Source organism: Monodelphis domestica, chromosome 6 (assembly GCF_027887165.1).
Source record: "Monodelphis domestica isolate mMonDom1 chromosome 6, mMonDom1.pri, whole genome shotgun sequence".
Classification (NCBI taxonomy): Eukaryota; Metazoa; Chordata; class Mammalia; order Didelphimorphia; family Didelphidae; genus Monodelphis; species Monodelphis domestica.
This window is the reverse complement of record NC_077232.1, coordinates 75,506,477-75,532,634: the sequence shown is the minus strand read 5'-3', so window position 1 is coordinate 75,532,634 and position 26,158 is coordinate 75,506,477. Positions and strand designations below refer to the sequence as shown.

General features: G+C 48.1%; 1 protein-coding gene across 1 annotated transcript in view; it reads right to left on the bottom strand.

Moving 5' to 3' along the window:
* Positions 1–244: 244 nt before the first annotated feature.
* Positions 245–26,158, bottom strand: part of FGFRL1 (fibroblast growth factor receptor like 1) — a 135,860-nt gene continuing 109,946 nt past the window's right edge. Inside the window, exons 3-6 of the mRNA XM_056802283.1 lie at positions 8,607–8,687; positions 5,765–6,049; positions 3,867–4,220; positions 245–2,801 (exon numbers count right to left, since the gene is read on the bottom strand). Coding sequence (XP_056658261.1) covers positions 2,371–2,801; positions 3,867–4,220; positions 5,765–6,049; positions 8,607–8,687 — 1,151 coding nt within the window. The 3' untranslated portion in view covers positions 245–2,370. The remainder of the gene's footprint in view (positions 2,802–3,866; positions 4,221–5,764; positions 6,050–8,606; positions 8,688–26,158) is intronic.

The window sequence follows — 26,158 nt, the reverse complement described above, 5'->3', positions numbered from 1 at the left end:
AGTGGTCCCACCCATATTTTCCTCACTTTTGCAGAGGGGTTAACCAAAGCCCATAAAGGGATGCAGGTCCTCAGGGGCAGATTCAAACCCAGATCTTCTGGCTGTAAGATTAATGCTCTTAACTACTGTACTATAGAACTTCCTGAGCTGAGTCACAAAGACCCCCCCGCCCCCCCGCTCACCCCACTGAGGGCCATCTTCTTCCCTGACCCTCTCCCCTAAAAAAAAAAAAACAAGACAAACATGGCTTCACGCATTTATTGGTAAATGTTCAATAAAGCTTTCATCGAACAGGAAGGGACCAACTGTACACGATTGTCTCAACACAGACGGTGGGGCTTTCACAGACAGACAGACACACACATGGACACACGCACAGACACACACACATACATACAGACTCATGATTTTCACTTCATGTCTAGGGTGCATCGTGTTGGCCAGTGGAAGCTAAGGGTGGCGGATGGTCAGGCCAAGCTCTCCCTGTCCCGTGGGTTCCCCTCACGGCCATGGCCCTGGCCAAAGGGCCAGCCAGACCCGCCTGAGCCATCAGCGGCTATGGGAGGCCTTCCCAGACACCCTCACCTACTTAAACCTCCTTATACATTCTCTTCTCTTGAAATATTTTGAGTAAAAAAGCCACAGACGTTCCCTCTGTCCTCCCCAGCCTCCTCTGTCCGCCACGCACTTTCCCCAAGCTTTAAGGGTTCAGATGCCCAGGGCAGTTTTAGCAAGAGCATCAGAGCATCCTAAAGTCTGGGTCAGGGCAGGGAGGAGTCCAGGGCGGGGTCTAATCTGGGCCTCGGCTGCCTTGCCTGCAAAGTGGGGAGATGAATACATTGGGTGTAAAAGCAAATCAGGAGACGGATGAGGGGGTGCATGGGGAAGCTAGCAGCATAGGGCTCCGAAAGGGGGGAGGAGGAAGGCTTCTCTCTCTCTGGGGCCTGAGCTCTGGCCTCGGTGGGATCTAAGGGTCTAGCACCGGGTCCCCGGGACAGAGCAGAGTCCACGCTTCCACCCCAAGGGCTAGTGGCCAAGGCCGGCCCCCACTCCCACATGCATTCTCTTCCCCTGCCCTCCAAGAACCGGCAGAAACTTTTTATTTTTTTTTTTAGGAATCAAAAAAGGTGTAAAAGTTTTCAAAATCCAAATGTGCCTGATTTTGGAAGGAGAAGAGAGTGAGGGGCCTTTGGCCAGGTTCGGATCCTCTACTTCCCCTCATCCCCCAGACTAGAAGGGAAGGAGCCAGGCACGTTCCCGGCGGCTGGAATCGGGCTCCCTCCTTGAGGAAGGGAACGCCGGGCTCCCAGGGAGGGCAGACGCTCCAAGGCCGGCCGATGGACACAAAGAAAACCCGCTTGCAGGAAAAGCACAGACTTTGTCCGACCACGATGAACAAAATAAATTAGACATACACGCCCCTGCCTAGACACTCTCTAGGCCTCACAGGGTCCTTCCTTTGCACTGACGTCCGGCTGTGGTCTACGCAGAGCTGGGCCCCAGCATCTCTCTGAAGGGTCAGCCTGGGCCCCGGACGGGCCACCCAGGGCGAGCCTTCCATGGGAGCAGGCCATCCACTGGACCAACCCTGAAAACAAACAGCTGTTCCACTCTGGGGGGCCTTTGGCCACCTTCAGGAAGGCCCTCCTTTTTATTATTATTATTAATATTATTATTATTATTTTCTTAATTTCTTAAATATAAATAGCAAGGGGGACGGTTGGGGGGCTGAGGGGAGGTCTGGAGAGCCCACCGGACGACGGGGCCCTCTTGGGGCTCTCGGAGCGTCCGCGGCCCCCTGGCCTTTCCCAGCACTCCTCTCCCCTCACCCCCCAGCCCAAGCCCGGGCCCCGAGGCCAGAGCAGGCCCGAGGGAGGTCAGATGGGCCTTTCCTCTCGTCCCAGGCTGGCCCCCCCTCTAGCCCCACAGCCTCGGGCCTGGGCACGCAGGGGATGAAGGGCATCTTCTGCTTCTTTAAAGCCCGGAAGCCTCTGGCAGAGCAGCCACCAGCTCAGGGGCCAGGGCCGGGGCGCAGGGGCCTAAAGCGTCGATGAGCAGGAGCGGGGCAGGGGGAGCAGGGAGGGGTTCCTTCATTATCCCATCTCTATAGATTCACTGCAATGTCACAAAAAAATAGAACTCTTTATATAGATTCTCTCTTTCTGAGGTTCCATCTGTCCGTCTCGCTCGCTCAGGGAGTCCGTCCACAAGTCCCGTCTCCGGTGGCTCCCTCGGCATCCTTCCGCGTCTCCCACCCCACGAGGGGTCTCGGTGGGTCCCGGCAGGGGCGCCCCCCACCCCGGGGCCCGGCTCGCCCGCCTGCCCGCGCAGAGCCGGGATCTCGAATGCCCGCCACCTCGGCCGTGCCACCTAGCATTGGTAATGGATGTGCTGGTGAACTTTGCCCTCCACGTGGGAGTGGGAGTGGGTGTGCGTGTGGGTGTGGATGTCTGTGTAGAGCTTGGGGTACAGCTTGGCGGTGGGCCCCGGGCCTTGGCCCAGCAGGTGCTGCTGCGCCGGTGGGGGCAGCGGGGGCTGAGCTCCCACCCCGTAATCCTCATAATGGCCCGCGGTCAGGCAGTCCTTATCGGGCACCCCGGCCAGGCCCGCACGGTCCCGGGGGGGCGGCCGGTGGCCCGGCGCTGCCGGAGGGGGGGAGCATGGCTTCTTCTTAGTCTGGCACAGCCACAGCAAGACGGTGCCCAAGATGAAGACGGCACCGGCGGGGATGCCGATCACCACCGGCCAGGGCAGGCTGCTCGCCGACGAAGGTGCCGCAGGGCCGCTGGGGGGCTTGGGATCTGTAAAGGGGAGAGGCCGGGACAGACAGACAGACAGGCGGCCAGGGAGAGGGGCAGACAGAGGCAGGGTGGGGGAAGGAAGAGAGAAGGAGATGGAGGGAAAGGCGCATCCCAGAATTCAGAAGGAGAAAGGTGGGACAGAGGTCGAGGGGAAGAAACAAAGAGGGGGGTGCAAAATGGGGAGATGGGACAAGGCAGAAAATGGGGGGAACATTTAAAGGAGGAAAGAGGGAGATGCAGAGACAAAATGAGACGAGGAAAAATGGCATGAGACCATGAGGAAACGAGGTATGGAATGAGGAAGACAGAGAGATGGAGGGGGACACAAAAAGGGGGTTATGGGACGAGGCAGAGAATGGGGGGAACATTTAAAGGAGGAGGAGAGAGGAACATAAAGAAAGAGGGAGATGCAGAGGCAAAATGAGACAAGGAAAAATAGTGTGGAATGATGAGGAAATGAGTTATGAAATAAGGAAGACAGAGAGATGAAAGGGGACATAAAAAGGGGGGAAAGTCACCATTAAAAGGCAGTCAATGAGGAGATGATTTAGGCCCCCAAAGGGGTTAGTAGAAGGGCTGCCCTCAGAGGGAAGCCACACAATCACCCAAATAGGGTGAGTTTAGGGGGGCACAAAAACCCTGGACCCTGAAGAATTTTGAGGACCACCCACCCAGGAGGAAGGTACCAAAAGGGGCTCTAATTGGGTTTAGGAATCAGAACCACAGTCCAACCTAAAGATCATAGAGATTATCCAGAGTCCAACCCCATTTTATAGATAAGGAAACTGAGGACCTGGAGAGTAAAAGCGGTTCACCCAAGGTCAACACAAGTAAGAGTTAAGTAGCCAGGCTGGGATTTGAACCCAGGTAGAAGCTCTTTAAACTCCAAATCTAGCGCTCTTTCCTCTGTCCCAATCAGATGCACTCATCCATCATCCTAGGATGTCTACCTCTTGGGACTTCTCTTATTCACAGCCTCCCTCACCCCCAAATGCCCAAGACAAGGCTGCGGGGCCACCGGAGATGTCAAGGACCCAATCCAGGGCACCAGCTTTGGGGCCTTACCTGGCAACACAGTGAGGAAGGCACTTCGGAAGCTGTAGCCCATCGTGTTGGCGCCGAGGCAGATGTACATGCCTGCGTCCTCCTGCCGGGCACGGGTGATCATGAGCTTGTTGAGGTAGGAGCCATCGGGCCGGGACCACACGTCGCCAGTGGGGAGCACCACGAACTTCTGACCACCAACGTCAATGGTGGAGTTGTACTTGCCCTCGGTGCCGTACTCAACTCGCTTCAGCCACTGGATCACGGGCTTCACGTCACTGCGCACCTTGCACTGAAAGGAGGTCGTCCCACCAAAATCCACTGTGGTGTTCACTGGATGGGTGCCCGTCAAGATGGGCTTGGAGCGGGTGCGTTCTGAAATGGGTGAGCGAGAGAACCTGGTCAGCGGTTCCTCTCTCTCTCTCCCTCTCTCTCTCTGTCTCTCTCTCTCTGTTTCTGTCTCTGTCTGTCTGTCTGTCTGTCTGTCTGTCTGTCTGTCTGTCTTTCTCTCTCTCTCTCTGTTTCTGTCTCTGTCTGTCTGACTCTCTCTCTCTCCTCTCTCTCTCTCCTCTCTCTCTCTCTCTCTCTCTCTCTCTCTCTCTCTCTCTCTCTCTCTCTCTCTCTCTCTCTCTCTCTCTCCCTCTCTCTCTGTTTCTGTCTCTGTCTGTCTGTCTGTCTTTCTCTCTCTCTCTCTGTTTCTGTCTCTGTCTCTGTCTCTCTCTCTCTCCTCTCTCTCTCCTCTCTCTCTCTCTCTCTCTCTCTCTCTCTCTCTCTCTCTCTCTCTCTCTCTCTCTTTCTCTCTCTCTCTCCCTCTCTCTCTGTCTCTCTCTGTTTCTGTCTCTGTCTGTCTGTCTGTCCGTCTGACTCTCTCTCTCTCTCTGTCTCTGTCTGTCTGTCTGTCTTTCTCTCTCTCTCTCTCTCTCTGTTTCTGTCTCTGTCTCTGTCTCTGTCTCTGTCTCTCTCTCTCTGTCTCTCTCTGTCTCTCTCTCTCTCTCTCTCTCTCTCTCTCTCTCTCTCTCTCTCTCTCTCTCTCTCTCTCCCCCCCCCCAGCCACCACCCCATCCATTTCTCAGAAGACTCGATGGACCTCGTCAAGCAGAAAGAAGCCCAGCTCTACTCTGATATTTCCTTTCAATCCTTATTTTCTGTCTTAGTAACAATTCTAAGACAGAAGGGCAAGGGTTAGGCAATGGGGTTAAATGACTCACTCACAAAGAAAACTGATGAATTTTGAGTGTGGAATTAACGATAATTTTCTCACCTTATTTTTCTTGCTTTATGGCTAATACGGAATGTTTTATAGGATTTCATATGTAAAATGAATATCACATTTCTTAACCTTCACAATAGGTTGGGAAGAGTGTTAAGAAGGAAGCAAATTCAGAAATAAAAAAAATTTTTAACGGATTTTTAAAATAAATAATAATTTTTAAAAATGCTTGCTGTTCCCTATGACTTTCCTGAAGTAGGGGGGACAATAGTCTGCCTTTGGGGGAGGAAGAGGGGCTGTTAGATGTCATGTAAGCAAAAGAGAAATGAAAATGAACCTTAGAACCACCAAAAAAAAAAAGACCTCAAGAGAGACTAGAAAGATAAAACACTATCAAATATATAAAAATCTGAGTTATGAGGAATAATCGAGCAAGTCGCATGGATGTCCCTCTCCTTTGCAACAAGAAGCCAAGGCTTCCCCTAAACCTTCCCTTGGAAAGTCTCAGGAGAAAGCTGATGTGCTGGCTGGAGAGATGGATGACCAAAGGGGACCCTGATGAACTTGAGGTGCAGAGGATAAGGGAAAGAAGAGAGAGAGGATAGTGGGAATCCAAAGTCACCCCAAAGCACCCCATTCCAGGCCCTCATGGCCCAGGCTTGGGTTGAGGTCTCTGCCACGGGGGGAAGTGGGGCGATCGGACACTCACGGATGACTTCCACTTTGTAGGTGGCGTTGATCTCGCCGGCACGGTTAAAGACGCGGCACGTGTACTTCCCGCTGTCCTCGGGCTTCAGGTTCTTCAGGTTGAGCGTCCACTTCTTCTTCTTGTTCTCACCCACCTCCTGGGGTGTCAAGGTCTTGTCGTCCTTCAGCCACATGATGTCTGGCCGGGGGTGGCCGCTGGCCACACACTTCAGCCGGACAGAGCTGCCCACGGGTCGGGCAATCACCCTCCGCCGCATCTTGGAGGGCTGTGTGAACCGAGGTCGGGCTGCAAGGGCAGAAAAAGTCCAGGTAAGGAGAGGTCAGCTTCACTACAGAGGAGAAAAGTCAATTCTTCAGCACCTTGGCAAGGGCTGAGGAAGACAGGAGGGAGAAGTGAGGTCTCTGTGCCCAGGGAGTTCTCAATCTAGAAGGCAGAGAGGTGGCACGGTGGACAGAGTGCCAGGTCTGGAAATGGAAGGTGCCAGGTTCAAATCTGGCCTCCGATACTTCCTAGCTATGTGACTCCAGGCAGATAACTTAGCCCTCTTTGCCTTGCCTTTACCTTTCTATTTTAGAGTTGTTAGTAGGGCAGAAAGTGAGTTTAAAAAAAAATCATGAATTCTTTCTACATTTCAGAAAGCAATTACATATAGGTTCTCATGATAGATTCATGTTGGGGCAGCCAGGTGGCTCAGTAGATAGAGAGCCAGAACTAGAAGTCAGGAGGACACACATTCAACTTTGGCCTTGGACACTCCCAGCTGGGTGACCCTGGGCAAGTCACTTAACCCCCATTGTCCAGCCCTTATAACTCTTCTGCCTTGGAACCAATACACCATATTGATTCTAGGATGGAAAGTAAGTGTTTTAAGAAAAAGAAGAAATCCAGGATCTGGTTGAGAAAATGAAGATTCAACAAAGCAGGAAAATGGGGAGGGTTTGTTCTTCAAGACCCTTTTATTACCCTTCCAGATCTAAAAGGTCTTTCCTTTTTTTATTCCTTTATCTTTCTCTGTCCTACTGATCACTTCCAGCCCCACAAGCCAAGCCCTAACTTCCATCAGTTCATCAGGGGTAAATAGCCAGAGATCTGGGGTATTTATGTGCTGGACTTGGACTTCACTAATCCTTGGAAGATAATCAACTAGCTGCCCAGGGCCCAAAGCAGCCTGGGAAGAGGTAGAAATAACTCTAGAAGTCAGGAATATGATCAGGAATTAGACTTTGGATTCACACTGCATCCATTCTGGTAACCAATTAATTTATCAACATTCATCCCAAAGCTCTGAGTTCTTTTCTCCTAATTCCAAAATCCAGTTACCACCAGCTATCAGTTTCAAGAAAAAAAAAATAAAACAACAAAACAAAACAAACCCTTCTGAGTTCCACATCTCAGGCCCTAGAGATTCTGGGCACTGAAATTGGGACTCACACTTCCAAAGGGTTGGACTCATGATCTAGGTCCTGGAGTCTAGCCATCATCAAAGTTCAGAGCTCTGGAATTTCTTAGTCTTCTGTTCTAGATTCTAGTGACTATACCTGCCCCACTCCTCAGACTCTCCTACATCCTGGGGAGACATCTCTGTGCAAACTGGGGACTTTCATCTTCTAAGTTCCTGCCATCCCCAGGGGTAACCCAACCCACAAACCTTGACAGCCAGGCCAGGACCCACATTCATGTTCCTATTCTCTAAATCTCCTTCCTCTCCCATAAAAGCAAAAACAAGAAAGGATCTGAAATCAAATTCAGACCTATGTGTTAGTAACAGACCAGGAAGATTTATAGGTTAGTAAGTACCAATGGGAAAGGGAGGGAAGGAGGGAGGAGAAACAGAGACAGAGAGAAATAGAAACAGAGAGAGGGGGAGAGACAGAGACATAAACAAAGACAGAGAGAGACAGAGAAAAACAGGGAGTGAAAGGGAGAGGGGGGAGAGGGAGAGGGAGAGAGGGAGAGAGAGAGAGAGAGAGAGAGAGAGAGAGAGAGAGAGAGAGAGAGAGAGAGAGAGAGAGACAGAGAGAGAGAGAGAGGGAGAGACAGAGAGAGAGTGAGTGAGTGAGTGAGTGAGTGAGTGAAGAAAGAATGGGAGAATGAGGAAGGGAGGGGGAAGAGGGAGAGAGAGAGGGAGAGAGAAGGGGAAGAAAGACAGAGTAACTAAGGAAAGAAAGGAGAAAGAGGGAGGAAGGGAGGGGAAGAAGGAGAGAGGGAGAGAGAGAAAGAGAGAGGAAGAGGAGGAGGAGAAGGGGAGAGAGAGAGAGAGAAGGGGAAGACAGAGTAACTAAGGAAAGAAAGGAGAAAGAGGGAGGAAGGGAGGGGAAGAGGGAGAGAGAAGAGAAGGAGAGAGAGGGAGAAGGGGAGAGACAGGGAAGGAGAGACAGTGAGTGAGTGAGTAAGGAAAGAAAGGGGAAAGAAGGAGGAAGGGAGGTGGAAGAGGGAGAGAGACAGACAGACAGACAGAGACAGAGAATGTGAACACACACATGTGTGTATAGAGGGAGAATTCTTCCTAGTTCCCCTCCCCTTACACCACTTAAGCAGTCCTCAACAAACGTAAGCCTCTTCAACCAGATTGCTCTGTAGCTAAAGATAGCTATCGTGGCCCTCTAAGTCTTCTCCTCTCTGGGACAGATATTCCAGGTTCCTTCATGTGATGCGGCGTCCAGCTGTCTCTCTTCTGGTCCCTCCAGTTTGCCAATGTCCTCCTAAAAGCAGAGCTGAACGCAGTACCCCATTCTGGTCCCCTGAGGCTGAGGACGGTAGGGCTATCAATCCTTCCCCTGGTCTGGGCCCCGGGGTTCTGGTGAGTAGTAACGAAGCTTGAGAGGACGCCACAAGTTCTTACCCCACTGTTTGCCAGACGTGTCTTCCTGCTCACCGTTGGGGCCTTCGGGTCCTGGATTCTCTTTGCTCACGGTGACATCGTCTGTGGAGACAGGCAGAGAGGGGGTGAGTGGTCCAGCCGGGCAGAGGGAGGTCTCTACAGACCACCGGCATTCCCTGGGACCCCAGAGTGTCTGGGAAAATGGCGGAAGAGCAGCCCTCATCAGTTTCTTGGTGAAACACACACACAGCAGCTATACAAAGGCAACGGGTGACTAGGGCCAGTCTGGGAAGTCATTGGGACTTAGAGAGAGCAAGTTCTGGTCCACATGCAGACTAGCTGGGCGCACCCATGTAAGTCCCTTCATCTCTCTCAATCCTGATCTCATTTAAAACAGAACTAATACTACCCCAACACCCAGGGAATGGCGGGAGAAAGGTCCTCTGGTAAGACCCTACAGTCACAGAAATGAGCAGTTCTTATTCTCAAGGGCTGGTCAGGGGAGCTAGCAGAGCCTTGAAGGACAGACAGACTTTGGGAAGGTGGTGGGAGAGAGACTGGTCAACCGCGGATCCCACACACAGAAGGCCTTGAAGGTCAGATTGAAGAGTCTGGATGGTATCCTGCAGGAAGCAGAGAGCAGTGAGTGCCTTGGAAACTCTTAGAAGAACTAAGGACACAAGAGAGGGTTAGGGATTCTTCGGGAGGAGCAGCAGAGTTCAGTATCTATTTGGGATCTGATTCTACCTGGGTGGCCTCTGGCAAATGATTTTTATCCTTCTGTGCTTCAGCTTCCTCATCTATAAAATGGGTCTAACAGCAGCGGTAAGCCTATTTCATCAGGCTGCCTGCCCTTCAGAAAGCCCTCCATGAACCTCGGAGTGGGGCTGGGAGGGGGGGATGGCATCTCTGACCCCCGAGCTGGCCGCCCCAAGGCCCCATGCCCCACCCTCCGGTGGCACATCTCCGTCTGTCCATCCATCTGTCCACAGCAGCCCCCCTCCCAAGCTTTGCTTTCTCCTGCCCAGCTACCCCACCCTTCCACCACTCCCTCCCTTCCTCGCACACACCAACCGCCTGGCATTCATTCCGGGGCCCCCTGGCCCGGGGCCAGGCCTCTGAAGTGAGCCGCCTGCCCGCCCGCTGCAAATCCCCCCCAGCCTTTGAAGAGGCGGCCTCTGAGTTACCTCCAGGCCTTCCCGATGCGGGGCTCGGGCAGGGCAGAGCTGGGAAGGCCGGTCCGTAATCCCGGACGCCCGTGTAAATATTTTCCTGTGAGATTGGGGGATCTTGGGGACGGCCAGAAGGGGGGTGCGCTTTACAAATAGAGGGCCTGTTTAACCAGGCTGCTTTGATCTCATCGGGCTCGCACCATGAAAGAGGTCGGCAAGTCCGAGCACAAACAGAGCCATCCGAGGCAAGCCACGCAAGGCACATCTGGAGAGCGGAGGGGCTGTCCCCAGCTCGCTGGGGGGCTCGGGGCCACGTGACCCAACCTCCCCCTGCACCCACGCACACGCCCGCTCCGTCGGCACCTTCTCCTAGCAGAGGCAGAACACAATCTGGGACCCAAGAGCCCGGGCCGGACTCCCACCCCAGCTTCCCGCCACCCGCGTGGCCCTCGGTGTCCTCATCTGGAAAATGGGAGGGATTCGATGAGAGCCTCTCTAAGGCCCCTTCCATCTCTCCAGCTCTGAAACCGGCATCCCCAGGGCTGCCACGGTCCTGGGGAAGAAGGGCAGAAAAGGGAGCTTTGGGGGACATCTAAAGCGTTCTTCCCACTGCCATTGCGTTGGAAGCGGGGATACTCCAGAGAGGAGGCCCTGGGGAGGGGGGCTGGATCCCTGATGCTCGAGGCCCCCCGGACGGGTGGGCACACACTGTCAGCCTCCTGGGGGGGAGGGGGTCAGGAGGCTCGGCCGCCCATGCCATCTCACTGGGGCTCAGCTAGAGAATGGGACAAACCGGTAACAGACAGCCAGAACCCAGTGACCAGACTCCCAGGGCAAAGCTCTCCCACACGGGAAAGGGCGGAATGTGGACACATCACAGGCCATTGTTAGTACGACCCACGGCCCTACCACATCCAATGGAGGAGGCCGACATCACTCGAGGTCACCGCAAATGACCACCAGCCTGAAAGGCCCCGAAGCCTAATGGCCCCCAAATCCCATGTCTCCCCAAGTTCTGTCTTTTTCCTCACTGGTGTCAGAGGTCTTATCTAAATTGTTCCAATTGTTTTTTTTTATCCTGACCTCTCATCTTAGAATCAATACTGAGTATTGGTTCCAAGCACCAGACAATGGGAGTGAAGTGACGTGCCCAGGGTCACACAGCCAGGAAGTGTCTGAGGCCAGATTTGAACCCAGGACCTCCCATATCTAAGCCTGGTTCTCCATCCACTGAGCCACTCAGCTGCCCCCTCTTATAGCTTTTTAATGGAACTCCTTGGCTTCAGTCCCTCTCTCTCCAGCTACTGCCAAAAAGGAAAATCCTTAAAGTTCAGGCCTTCCCACATCACAATCTTTCCATGGCCCCTTAGCCAGGCACTCAAGGCCTTCCCCAATGTGGCTCCAACCTACTTTTCTTCTTCTTTCCCACTTTTTCTTTTTCTTTCCCATGACTCATTTGACACACTCATGAAGGGCAGCATTCAGTATCACTGTCAGACTGGGAACCCATAAGGTCCCACCTCTAACACTGCAAGACCAAGGGCCAGTCAGAGCATCATCACCCTCCCCCTAGCATGGCCCAATATGAGAACATTTAGCCCAATACTCAACACACAACAGGTGCTGATGGGTGGGTTTCCAACTCTAGGGTCGGCTTTAAGGGCTGCAGAGCACTTTATATATAGATGTTCTATTATTTCTCACAACCACCTTAGGAGACAGATGATATTGTTACCCCCATTTCACAGAAGAAGAAACTGAGGCAGGCAAAGGTCTATTAACTCATCCAGGGGTCCTCTCTGTAACATCTGGCAAGGGACTGGGAAGAGAATCCCCCTGAGTCACAGGGGGCCACACTGTCTCCCCTCTCTGTGTCTTCAACATGGTCTTCCCACATGCAAGAAAATGGCGCCCTCCTCACTTGTGTCTCTGAGAATCCCTTCTCTTCAAGCTTCCCCTCAAGCGTCAACACTCCCATCAAACATCCCCAGCAAACATTTTCTGCAGAAAGCTTTCCCTCACTCCCACCAAACACCCGTGCGGATGCTCTCCCAAACTATCTTGTGTTTGACCTTTTTTCATCTACTTGTATTTATTCTCTTTATATGGAGGTCATAGGAACGACTGAAAAATCTCAGGGTTTTTTGTTATTTTGGGTTTTTTTACGCCTTCCATCTTAGAATCGATACTATATTGGGTTCTAAGAAAAGACCAGTAAAAGCTGGGCAACAGAGGTAAAATGACTTGTCCTGGGTTATACAACATGGAAGTAGGTGAAGCCAAATTTGAACCTAGGATCTCCCCTCTCCGGTTCTAGCTCTCTAGCCACTGAGCCACCTCGTTGTCCCCTATTTAATTTATTAATAATGATTTAAGCTATTAAACCTACACTGAGACTTTGGGACATCCTGTATAAATATATATTATATGTAAATATGCATTTATATATAAATTGTATATGCATAAAATATATAATTTTTATGTAAATATAAGTCATATATTTATATCTATACATATATACACACACAGGTCCTAATTAGTGCAAATAATAAATGCCACAAAGTAGTCCTGTAATTGAATTTACACTATTTGAAGTTATATAAAATACGATCATTGGTTCCAGTCCAATGGAAATATACAATGAAAATTCAAAGAATGCGAAAATGTTAAGGAATTCATTATTTGTACCCATCAGGGCCTGGCTGTACATACTTGTCCCGCCATCATAATATGAACGCCTTGGGGGCAGGGATTGGACCCCCAAAGCCCAGCTTAGTGCTTGGCACACAGCGGGTACTCAATAAATATTTGCTGATGGATGGATTTCTAATTCTAAGGCCATTTCTATCTGTGACGCCAAAGTATCAGAGGTGGAGTCCATGCAGCTAGCCACACTCAAAGACCACTTGGACCAAGTTAAAGGATAATGGGGGGGGATATTTAATAAAATAAATAAAAATGCAATAAATCCCAGACAATGGTAATATGCCTTTTTCTAAGTCACTCTGTGGCTTAAAGGGATTCTGATATGGAATTTGGCGGACCCCATTTCTATCTGAGTTGGATGCCCCTGCACTGCACCATCAAGACTCTTGCTACTACTGTGTTAAATTAAATATACACTTTTAAAAACTTAGACATAACAGAAGCTCGGTTTCATATACAGTCCTCTTTTTTCCTCTTCTTTGTATATCAAAACGTCCATGTTTGTTGATTTTTTACGTTAAAATAAAAGGAAAGTGATCTGTCAAACTTTGTGAAAAAATGACTAATATTTACGTAGTGTTTGAAAATTGCCAACTTTATACAGCTCATTTCATTTGAACTTCACAAGTCTATGGGGTTAAGTCCCGTGGTTATCCCCATTTTATAGATAAGAAAACCAAGATTCATGGATGTTAAGTGATTGCTACCAGTTTCAAGACTAGTAAACAATGGGGGTGAGATTTAAACCCAGGATCTCCCTTATTCCAACCCACAAAAATCACATAATTGCCTAGTTAACTGGTGCAACATAGAGAGTGCCGTGTCTTAGCCAGGAAGACTCATCTTCCTGAGTTCAAGTCTGACCTCAGACACTTACTAACTGTGTGACCCTGAGCAAGTCACTTAACCCTGTTTGCCTCAGTTTCCTCATCTGTCAGATGAGCTGGAGAAGGAAATGGCAAACCACTCCAGTATGTCTGCCAAGAAAACCCCAAACAGGGTCATGAAGATTGGACATGAAAGAAATGACTCAACAACAACAAGTCACTTATTAAGCGACTGATTAGTTCACTTGCTTTTAGCCACAGAGCCTTGCCTAGAGTAGGTGCTCATTAACAATGGCCGGGTGGCATGCCATCATTCTAACCCCACCTGACTACATTGAACTTGCTGTGGGGAATCCAAGATCTGAAACTGGAAGCAACCAAACTTTGTGCCCAGTGTTATGTCAGGGGCCCTTAGCTCCAGGCTGGAAGGATAAAACATTCATCTTTCCAGAGATGATGATTCCCATTCACTACTGTGCCCTCACGCTGCTTACACAGCCACAAGTTCATCTGATCTCCATGATGTCTGGGCTCCTTCCCCTGTGGTGGGACCGAAGGGCCAAAGGGGACAGCTGGGCGCTGCCACCCTCACCAGGATGCTATTCCCCAGGGAGTCTTCTGGGGCTTCAGGAAATGGCCAGGGCATTCCCTTGGGAAGGCATGGGGGCAGGATGCCAATCCAGGTGTGGCAAGGAAAAGTGGGACTAGAGTCAGTGGCCTTGGAAAGGGACAGAGGGAGTTGGCATGAGATCGGCAAGAGGCAATGAGATGGTGGCTGGACATTTCAAGTTTTGAAATCTGAAATTGGAAGTGGAGCCAGAGAAGGAAAGAAGGAAAGAAGGAAAAAAGGAAGGAAGGAAAGAAGGAAGAAGGAAAGAAGGAAGGAAGGAAGGAAGGAAGGAAGGAAGGAAGGAAGGAAGGAAGGAAGGAAGGAAGGAAGGAAGGAAGGAAGGAAGGAAGGAAGGAAGGAAGGAAGGACGAAGGAAGGAAGGAGGAAGGAAGGAAGGAAGGAAGGAAGGAAGGAAGGAAGGAAGGAAGGAAGGAAGGAAGGAAGGAAGGAAGGAAGGAAGGGAGGAAGGGAGGGAGGGAGGAAGGGAGGGAGGGAGGGAGGGAGGAAGGGAGGGAGGAAGGGAGGAAGGGAGGAGGGAGGGAGGACCCTTTGTGCCCTGATAAAGAGGCACAGAGCTGCAATGAGTTTCTAAAGTAAATTGAAGGAGGCAGCTGGGTGGCTCAGTGGATTGAGAGCCAAGCCAAGAGATGGGAGGTCCTGGGTTCAAATCTAGCCTCAGACACTTCCTAGCTGTGTAACCCTGGGCAAGTCACTTGACCCACCCCATTGCTTAGCCCTTACAGCTCTTCTGCCTTATTCTTACCATATTGATTCTAAGATGGAAGGTATGAGTTTAAAAAAAAATAAAGTAAATTGAAGATGAAGCCCAAGGCATGGGGATCGAATTCATGATTCACCTCCCTACCAACACAGATTGATATTGTGCCATGATTGATTACATCCATGTGAAACAGATTGTGATAAGAGCTGTGAGACCTGATTCTGAAATCCAGGGTCTGGGTGAATCAGGTCCATCTGAGTTTGCCTCTGAATTTCTTAAAGGACAGTGAATGGGGAGGCACTGGGTAACCAAACAGCTTCTGAAGGAGGTAGGGCAGGGGCTCCCCCAAAAGGAGACACTGCTGTTGAAGGTGTAATGCAATATGGCAGCTAAGGGAGCACAGTGGCAGACATGGAGTTAGGAAGATCAGAGTTCAGATTCCACCTCAGTTATTCAGAACCTGGGAAAGTGACTTTACTTATCTCTTAACTAGTTTCCTCAAAAAATGGGGATCCAATAATAGCACCTACCTCCTAGGGTTGTGGGCAGCTAGGTGGAGCTGTAGATAAAGCACTGGCTTGGAATCAGGAAGATTAATCTTGAGTTCAAATCTAGCCTCAGCCACTTACAAACTGTGTGATCCTGAGCAAATCTCTTAACTCTGCCTCAGTTTCCATATCTGTAAAATGAACTGGGAAAGGAAATGACAAACTATTCCAGTATCTTTGCCAAGAAAACCCAAAAATGGGGTCACAAGGAATCGGATATGACTAAAACAACTGAACAACAGCTTAGGGTTGTGGTGAGAATTGAGAGAAGAGAGGCGAGGGGAGAGAAGAGGAAGATTCCTTTGGAGAAGCAAAAAGGTTCTCTGGTTCCTGCCATTCTTACTTCTCCCTGATCTTCATCATTCCCTCCAACACCCTAAATTCAGAGATTGCTAAGGCTGGAAGGGCCCTTAGACATCACAGAGTCCAACCTTAGATGTCACAGAGTCCAACCTCTGCCTTTTAAAGATGAACCCTCTGAGATGTTGAGAAGGCAATGACTCGTCCAAGGCCACACAATGAGTTTTCCCAGGAGAGCTGAGATCAAAAGTTAGGTCTCCTGACTCCTCACCTGGGGCTCCTTCCATTGTACCATTGGGCTTTCTTTGTCACCCACCCCCCTCTTCACCCCACAATGGGAGAGGGAGCTGCTTGCCTTTGCCTCCTCAAGCATGAGATTTATGGGGGTCAGCAAGATGGCAACATGAGGAGTGGGTCTGAGGGCCCCTCCTCAAGTTTCCCAGGCGCATTCTCCACTACAGCTGCCGGGCGTAACTTTAACCAACATCAAGAGAACAGAGCGGCTTCACTGAATTAACATGGCTCACATACCAGCTGGTCAACTTTCCCTTTGAAACCCATTCCCAGCTGGGCTGGGCCGGGCCGGGCCAGCTGATTAGGAGCCCATAGGACACAGTTTTTCCATACCAGCTTTACCACCCCCCCCCAAAAAAAAACAGCCCAGGAGAGGAAAAGAGAAGTCAGAGATGGCTCCTATAATCTCCCTTTTAAGGGAGCTCATACATGGTGGGTCCATGGACTGGCTTTCCCAGCCAAATAATAATAGCTAGTATTTATGTAGTAGTTTAAGTTTTGCCAAATGCTATAAACTCATATGATCCTATTATCATTCCCATTTTGCAGATAGGGAAACCGAAGAAGGAAAGTGTCTTGCCCGGGTCACAGAGGTAGTAAGGGCTTGAGACAGGACCCAAACTCAGATCTTCTCAACTTTAAGTCCCAAGCTCTAACCCCTGCACTACACAGCTGCCTAAATAATACAATAGGGCCCGCCCACAGTGTACAAGAAAGTATATGGTGAACGTAGAGAAACCTGAAATCATACTCATAAAATTTCAATGTTGGAAGTAACCTTAGTGGTCAATTTTAACAAACATATTAAGATCCTACTGTCTGGGGGAAGCTAAATAGCAGAGTAGATAGAACACAAGGCCTAAAGATGGGAAGTTATGGGTTCAAAGTTGACCTCGGACAGGTCCTAGCTATTTGACCATGGGCAAGTCACCGAACCCTAATTGCCCAGCCCTTGCTCTTCTGACTTAGAACTGATACTAGGCCAGAAGGGCCTAAAAAAAAAGTAAATAAAATTTGAAGGGGAAAAAAAAAGAATCTACTGTATGCAAAACACCATGCCTAGGACAGAGACAGATAAAAAGTTTAGACATAATATTGGTCCTTGCCCTCCTGGAACATAAGACTTGAATAAGGTGACAAGACCAAAAAAATAAATAAAAATAAACCCACACACTTATGGAAGACTGGTAGATAAATGTCATTAGGAATATGGATTTTTGTAAAAGGCCAGCATGGATGAATATTCCCTTGCCCAACGTGGAGAAACAATTGTGGGAGAGTTGCCAGCTACTCATGACAGAAACAGAGACAGGTCTGCTCTCTATGGAGTGAAAGATGGCCTCTAGGCACAGAGTCCTACCTTAGGACATAGGGCATGGGATCAGCTTTAATTTCCAAGTTGTCATAGGGATGTCTGGGGAAGTCAGAGGAAATACTGAAGCAAGTACAGGCCCCATGTTCCCAAAGTTATCTGAAAGCCCTTGAAGAATTAGGTTAGGGGTATTCAAAGAGAAGTGTTTAAAGTTCAGGAAATAACTCCAGCCCTGAAAAGTATTAACTGAGAATCAGAAGAGGAACCAGGAGGCCCAGGTGGGTTCTTAGCTCAGCTCTTGCAATGTTGGACGTCTTCATGTCTAGAAAGGAACTCTAGAAACTGTCTAGTCCAACTACTGTACAGAGGAGGAAACTGAAATCTAGGAAGTGACTTGTCCAAGGTCATACAGGTAGTAATTAGTCAAGATTTGACCCTAAGTTCCCCTATATTCTAATTCCAAGATTTTTCACACTACATGACCAAGTTCTCCAATGTGGAGTGACTAACTAAAAAGAATGCTGGTGTGGGAATTGAGAAATGGGTCTTAATACATGATCCTCCATAAGCTACCTTCCTTCTATGGGCCTCTCAGTTTTTCCATCTGTCAAATGGACTCAATAAAGCCTCCTGTTCCTGGAATGGGTTTTAGGGATAATTTCATTCAATCCCCTCACTTTACAAATGGAGAAAATGACACCCAAAGAGGCAAGTGGCTTGCCCAAAGCCACAAAGACAAAGCCAGTTGACAAACAAGATCCCCAAATTCATGTCAAGAGCTTTCTTCCCTATCCCAGGCTGCTTCTCATAGTAGTACTAGAGAGTTGCCTGAACACTTCCAAGGTTGTCTGAACCTGATTAAAATGTACCTGGGAAATATTTAACAAAAAAATTAAAATATAACAAAATATTAAATATTTTTTAATTTTTATTAATTTTATTATTATTTTATTATTATTATTATTATTATTTATTATTATTAATTTTATTAATTAATAATTAATTTAAATATGGAAAATATTAAAATTTAAAACTAAGTAGCCCACAAAGATCCTTATTTATAAACTGGTGGCTCACACTTCTATTTAATTTTGATGCCACTGCTATATGCCAATGAAATCCAAGAAACAGAATATTTCTAAAATGAGGGAAATTGAAAAAGGAGTTAATAAACATTCTTGTTGTATGTAAGCAGAAAATCTCGAGAACTGAAATGGACACATCCTCCAGCTGGACCTCATGCAAGAACTTCCCAATCCCCCAACATCCGCAGGCAAGCAGTCAGCCTCTTTGTGAATATCTCCAGGAATCAAGAACTCCAAAGAGAGTCCAGGCTGCTCTGGGGCAGCTTCTCCTTGGGAGCCCAGGAACGCCTCTAAGTCGCTTCTACCCATTGTTTTTAGTTCTGTCCTTTGGGGTCAGGCAGAAAAAAATGGAAACATCTTTGGCACACAGGAATTCTCTGATGAGAAGGAAGGTCTGCAATGAGAAGCTGAGAGAAAATCTATGGTAACTATGAGTGAGAAAGACCAGGCAGAGTAGAGCAGATTAAGGGTAAAATTTCAGGATTCAAGGGATGTCAGACAGACAGACAGACAGACCAAGAACAACAGCATGCATGTTAGCATCTCTAGTCCCATTGCCAAATTTCCCTGAAGACCAAACTCTCAGCTTTCCATAAAGGCCATCAGTCTCTCTCTACTCCACTCAAAGACTTCAGATGTTGGTTCACCTCCTCAGCTTTAATCAAAGCTGAATGGTCTGGGGCCCAGTTCCCACTCTCTATCATACCCTAGAAGCTTCAAGCTTATCCACAAATCCAACTTCCTTCCTGTAGAGGAAGCAGGGTTCTTGGCAAGGAATAGTGTAGTGAGAGCTTTTCTGATCTGGAGAGAAGTCAAGACACCATGTTAGACTCCTGGCAATGCAATTCTTTAACCTCTGTGACTTTGGGCAAAACATGACCCCAGGGGTAAAATGAGGCTTTTAATGTCCACTCTAGCCCTGACATTTTATGACTCAACTTGAATGAGACGTGTTTTATTCGCTCTATTTGACAGAGGAGAAAACACGTGGGCAAGTGATATTGCTCCAGCCAGATTAGAACCCAAGCCTGCAGACTACAAATCCAGTGTTCCCTTTACTAGACTGACTGACCAACTGACCAACCAACCTTCCTTCCTTTCTTCCTTCCTTCAGTTCTAAATCCCACCTCTGTTGTTGAATATTAGTGTGGTCTAGAGTCTACGCTCTCATGGCTCCAGGTCAATTAGAGAATCATATTGAGAGTTGGAAGGGATCTCTGAGATCAGAGTCTAAATCTCACTTTACAGATGAAGAAACAGAGGCCCAGAGAAATTAGATGATTCACTCAATATCACAAGTGGAAGTCCTGAATCAGGATTAGAACCCAAATCCTGCTCAACTCTATTCAAATTTAGAAACTCAAATCTATAAAAGTTTAGTTCTAAAAATCCTGCTATCTACTATCCAAGGTGTCAAACTCCAGTGAGTGCTAAAAATGTAATTGGGAAATGTTTAACAAAATATATAAAACAATTCAACATAGATAATCTTAATTTATGGCTTTCTAAGTCAACAAGCACAGGCAGGGATCCGTTTCTATTTGAGTTTGACACCACTGAGACTCCGCCATGCTGCCTCCCATCTGTAAAGGGGGGGGAGGGACACCTTGGACTCCATGGCCTTTAACCACTCTTTCTTGTTCTAAAATCCTATGATCTGATCTCTGAAATCACATGGAAGGAAGGACTGACCAGCACTTCTCTTTAATGGGGATACACACACATGGTCAGGAAGACTTAGATCGCCACCAGTGATGCCCTGAGACTCCCACCATGGCCACCACCAATGAGAATTCCCCTAGAAAGTTCCCCTTCAGGTGGGCACATGCAAACACCCATACACACTATCCAGTGGTTAGCTTTCAAGACAAGTTTTTAGGGACTGTTTCAACTCAAAACTACAATGAGTCTCATAGATGATGAATATCCCACTGAGTCGGCTGAAGGGAAAGTCAAGCCATGCCAATATTATTTTACTCTCCTTCCCAGCACCTCCCTTCTTATTCCCCTCCTACTTCTGTTTAGGGTCTTTTAATCACACCCCAACTTTTCCCTCCCTTATATTAGTCCCCTCCCCACAACCCCCTTCCTTATTCCCCTTCTACTTCTCTATAGGCATACCAATATTATTAATAATAGCAGGGACAGCTAGGTAGCAGAGTGGATCTCTGGAGAGATCCTGGATCTGGGAGGATCTGGGTTCAAATGTGGTCTCAGATAATCCCTAGCTATATGACCCTGGGCAAGTCACTCAACCCTAACTGCCAAGCCTTTACTGTTCTGTCTATCAATTCTAAGACAGAAGTGAAGGGTTTAACAAAAAATAAATACTAGCAGCAGGACCAGGGAAGCTTAGAAACCACCTCCTGGAAGCCATATCAGAGAAGGATCTGAGCAGTTGCATTCTCACTTGATAACCTTGTTTTATAGAATTTAACTTTGTCCCTTGAGAGTTTGCCTTCAGGGAAGTCCCAGACTGACCCTTGTCTTAGACTGAACAATAAACCTTCAAGTACCCAATGATCTCAGCCTAGTTAGAATTAGTAGACATAACCAAATCTTAAGTTTTGTCCTAAAAGTTTTTCCTATTGTACCTAAGTCTTTCCTAGGTAGCTGGAATCCTCCTTCTCTTGTCTCCATGTAAGCCAATCAATTCTTTCCTGTCCTTTATTCCCCCCAAAGTGCATATGGGACCCCAAGTTCCTCAGTTCATTAGAAAATCCCTTTTTGGGGTGCCTTTTCCTGGAGACAGGAGTGTTCCCAGAGTCCCAGAGCTTGACTCTGGCTGGAATCTTGCATGTGACCTTGTGTGGTGGCCAACAGAGCATTGTTTCCCTTGTCCTGATTAAAGACCTGCTCTTTCTAGCTACTTCCATAGTTCGGTGGTTCTGTGTTTTTCAAGGTGGACACCACTGACAAGCCTAACAAGGAACCATCCACTCTTCCCTTGAAGATCTCTCTAGGGAGGAGAACCTTCACACACACACACACACACACACACACACACACACACACACCTCACTATTTCTCCAAGTGGCCCCTTTGGGCCATCTCTAGTTGCTTGGAGGTTTTGTTGCCATCCACTTATTACTCTGGGGCCAAGTAGAACAAGTCCAACGCCTCTCCCATAGCACAGATTTTCAAAGAGTCTAAAGGCAGCTTTCACGTTCTCTCTGCTTGGGCAGATGAAAGGGGTGACTGGGGAAGAGGGGAGAAAAAGCTAGCTAGAGAGGTGGGAGAAGCTCCTTCATTCAGTGTCTTCCTTGGGGTCTGGCACAGGGGTGCTTGAATATTCGGTAAGTAGACAAATGAAGTAGTTGATGTCCAGGCAGTGAGTTTTCATTTACAAAATAAAATATTTTTACAGACAATAGAGGCATCAAGGAGGAGTAGATGAAGAGCCAGCCTCAAGGCCAAGAAAACTTGGGTTCAAGTTCTGCCTCTGGCACATTCTTGTTACTGTGTGCTCCTGAACCAACTACTCAACCTCTCAGTGCTCTAAGAATTTAAGTTGCAGATAAAGGAGAGGGAGAGGGAATTTACTCACCCAGGACTTCCCCTACTGATGAAGGGTGGACCCAAGGCTGGTCCCCATCTCTTATACCCAGGCCTCATTTTGAAGACTGAATGAATGAGTCAATCTCAAGACAAGGGAATTGAGGGGAGTGAGTACATGAATGAATCAAAGGAGGAGGGAATTCAGGGAAGTGAGTGAATGATTAAACCCTCTCTAATCTAAAGTCCCACAAAGGGAAGAGGTCCTATCTCCCTTGGACCCAGCCTGACCAGAGAAACACAAGCAGAAGTCAGAACAAGAGACAAGGGCAGGAAACAGGAAGATTGGCGACAGCAGGGGGAACCCCCAGCCCCAACTCCCAGCAGTATCTCCCAGAATCATGTGGAGGCCAAGAGCAGGGACTCGTACCCTGAGATAGCGTGTGCTGGGAACACAAACAACTGTGTTGCTCTTGGAACAAGCCTTGGAAATCAGGATGCCATGTAGAGAATGAGTGCTTAGCTCCTCAGCTTGGCCAAGAAGAAGACTGTCTAGAAATCCCATACCTGCTAAAGGCTGTCCCTGAACTATGAATGATGGCTACTAACAGATGGAAATGCATTTCAATAACCACACGTTCCTGTGTCTGAAGTTTACAGCATGAGGGTTGACCAGCAGGGGAGCAGTCTCAACCAGCATTGAGTTTTTTTCTGGCTTATATTTAAGGGCTTCCAAAATCTGGCCCCAGCACACCCATTCTGCCTTATTTCTTTCCATTATCTTCTCTAGGAAGCTGTTCCTTTTTTAAGAAAAGGCAGAGTTAAGTGACTTGCCCAGTCACATAGCTAAAAAGTGGCTGTGACTGGATTTGAACTCAGATCTTCCCCAAGCCCACTTGTACCACCTAGTTGCCCCATGAAGCTTTTCCTAATTCCTTCAACTGCTAGAGCCTGTAATAGAGGATATTTGGATATAATTTCTCTCTTCTCCACAAGCCCTTCCTGCAAGTCAACAGCTTGCATTGATACGTCTTTATTTGTTTTCTATTTTTTGCTTCTATGTTTAAGTCTGATGCTTAAATATGTACTTGGTAGCACCCCCTTCAGGATGTAAGCTGCTTCCTTGTACTGTACTTGTGCTGTCCACCCAGCACGGTGCCTGGTCCTTAGTAAAGCTGGTTGATGGATGCTACCCTTTTGGCTTCTGTCTTCTACTCACACTGGACCACGAAGCTGTTCTCTGCCCTTGACAGGCCATCCCCTGCTCCTGGACATTTACCTAGGCTGTACCCACTCCTCATTTTGGCCTTTTCAAAATATTCTCCTTCTTCAAATGCTCCCTCCTCCTTGAATAAGCCTTCCCTCATCTCCCATCCCAAGTTCTCCATTACATTCTACTTGGTATCATGTGACAGCATCATTAGTAGATTAAAAGTGCTTTGGGGGTAGGGAATGGGTTTTGTTTCACTTCTGGACCCTCGTCTTCAAGGCCTTGAACACAATAGTTATGTGACAAGCAGGTAGGTGGCACTGTGGTTAGAGTGCCAGGCATGGAGTGAGGGAGACTCATCTTCCTGAGTTCAAATCTGGCCTCAGACACTCGTTGTGGGACCTTGGGCAATTCACTTAACCCTGTTGGCCTCGGTTTCCCCATCTGTAAAATGGGAAGGAAATGACAAACGACTCCAGTATCTTAAAAAAAAAACAAACAACTCAAACAGAGCCACAAAAGAGTGAGACACAACTGAAAAAAAGATTGAACAAGTAGTTACTTGCTGAATTGAAATGGAATTGTCTCCAGGGACTAGCTCTTTCATGATGTTAACATGCCTCACTTCCCTGACAGCTTCTTCACTTTTCCCAGACTCTTCTATGACCTCCATCCATCATCACGTCCTATGAGATGGATGGGGAGAAGGTATTATCTCCATTTTATAGATGAATTCTCTAAGACTTAAACAAATCAACTGACCTAAGGTCACAAAAAGAGTGTCAGGGGCAGTACTGAAATCTCAGTCTACTGCCTCCAAGACCAACAGGAGACTGGACCCACTGAGCTCAGAGTCCTGAGGCCAAAGGTTCTTAACCTTTCTGAGTTGTAGATCTCTTTGGAAGTCTGGTGAAGCCCAAGGAACAGCTCTCAGGAGACACAAAATAAAGATACAAATACCTTCATTATCAGGCAGAATGTAATCTCAGGGTTAAAATTCTCATACAATTCAGAGCTAGAAGAGACCTTACAAACTATCTAGCCTAGCTCCCGCCCTTTAAAAAAGGGGAAACTGAGTCTCAGAGAGTAGATGGGCTTATTCAAGGTCAACCATGAAGTAGCATAGCCAAGAGAATTAGGAAGAATATAAGAATTCGAAGGAAGGAAGGAAAGAAGGAAGGAAGGAAGGAAGGAAGGAAGGAAGGAAGGAAGGAAGGAAGGAAGGAAGGAAGGAAGGAAGGAAGGAAGGAAGGAAGGAAGGAAGGAAGGAAGGAAGGAAGGAAGGAAGGAAGGAAGGAAGGAAGGAAGGAAGATGGTGGGGTAGGACAGGACAGAGAGAGAGAAGGCTTCCTGGAAGAGGTGGCACCTGACCTGGGACATGGAAGAATGAGTAAGTATAGGTAACACAGAGGAAGAGGGAAAGCTCAAGATATGATGAGAGGATGGAACATCAAAGGACACCTTAAGGTCGTCTAGTTTAGATTGGACCACAACAGAATCTCCCTCCAAAGCATCCATGACATGTCATTCCATTTCCCCTCAAAGACATCTCATCATAGAGAACTTTCCATCTCCTAAGGCAGCCCCTTCAAATTTGGGACAATTTTAACCATTAGAAACTCTTCCATTAAAGCTAATACAACTGCCTCCTTGTACTTCTACCTCTGCTCCTAGCTTTCTCTGCCCCCAAAGAAGAACAAGTCTAATCACTTTAATCACTTTTCCATGTGACAAACAAAGCAGCTGACACTTATAGAGCACTTTCCATTTTATAAAAGGCTTGTCCTACATCATCTCACTTGATCCTCCAAGCCATCCTGTGATGGAATTACTGTAGCTATCATCACTCCCATTTTGCAGATGAGAATATTGAGGTTTGGAGAGGTTAAATCACAGAGGTCACATGGCTAGGATGTATCTGGGGTGGCATCTGAGCCAAGGTCTTCCTGATTTACAGGCCAGAGTTCTTCTATTATGTCACAATAGCCCTCCAAAATGGCCTATGGAGAAGAGAGACAGAAACAGAGAGCCAGAGAGAGAAGGGGGAAGGAGACAGAGAGAGATTGTAAAGGGCTTGTGAATTTGGATCTTGGAAAACCTGGGAATAAATGCCAATTCTGATACTTACTAGATTGGTGTTTTGGGAAAGATATTTAATCTGGCTGGGACTCAGTTTCCTTATCTGTAAAATAAGGCAATTAGATTTTATGGTTCCTTTGAGCTTTAAGTTTTTCTGGGTTCCTCCAAACCAGTGAGCAATTGGTTATGAGGCTAGGGCCAGCCTCTGGCCCTAACCCTGAATGCCAGGTTAGCAAAACCAGTTCCATGATCCATCCACTCAACCTCTCCCTATAGCAAAGCCATCTGAGTTATCTCCTAAAAGCAGGGGTGGGGGAGCCACTGGTTCTATAAGGACTGGAGCAGGAACTCCTTTAAGCAGAAGCCTGAGTCCTGGAGCATGGATAAGAGCATGGAGAACCCTGAGTGTTCTCCACAACATTCAAGGAGGACTGAAAGGGGATGTTGTTCCCAGCTCTGTATCCTTCCCAGCTCCCACCCCATGAGTCCTTGATTTTCCTTGAGAGCCTCCTTTCTCTGGCCTGAATCCCAGAATCCCATTCAAGAGGCTGGGCCAACCCCCAGGTCCCAGCCCCCACTGGCCCTAGATGGATGCTGACTCGTACAGGAAAGACACATCCCTGGCCCCAAAGGGAGCAGGGCACACTCCCAACATCCTCCATGAAAACAAAAATACAACCCTGGGGGTGAAGGGGAGGGGGAAATGCTCTCCTTCCAGCCAGGGCCACCCCTGGGAAGCCCTTTAAAGCACCCCCTCCCCCCAAAGGCCAGAGAATAGGAAGAAAGTTGTTCCTGGGCCTCTCCCTGCTAAGGGGGACCTCCCTCCCTCCCTGCCCTGCCCCGCCACAGGCATCTCTAGTACCTTTACAGAGCTTGGCCCCTCAATACCACTAATCCCCAGGCACTTAATGAACTACAAGCTTTCCCTTTCACTAACACAAAAGTTTTTGTTCCTTTCTCTGGGCTAATCGGAGGCAAACCGTCCCCCAGTCCCCACCATGACGTCTCTTAAAATCCTATTCCCTCAGTGCCCCCTCCTCCCACTGACTGGGGGGAGGGAGGGAAAAGCAAAGAAAATGCACTTAATTTGGATGGATGGATGGATGGATGGATGGATAGATGGAGGGATGGATAGATGGAGGGATAGATAGATGAATGATGGAGGGATGGAGGAATGGAGGAATGAAGCGATGGATGAATGGATGGATCAATAG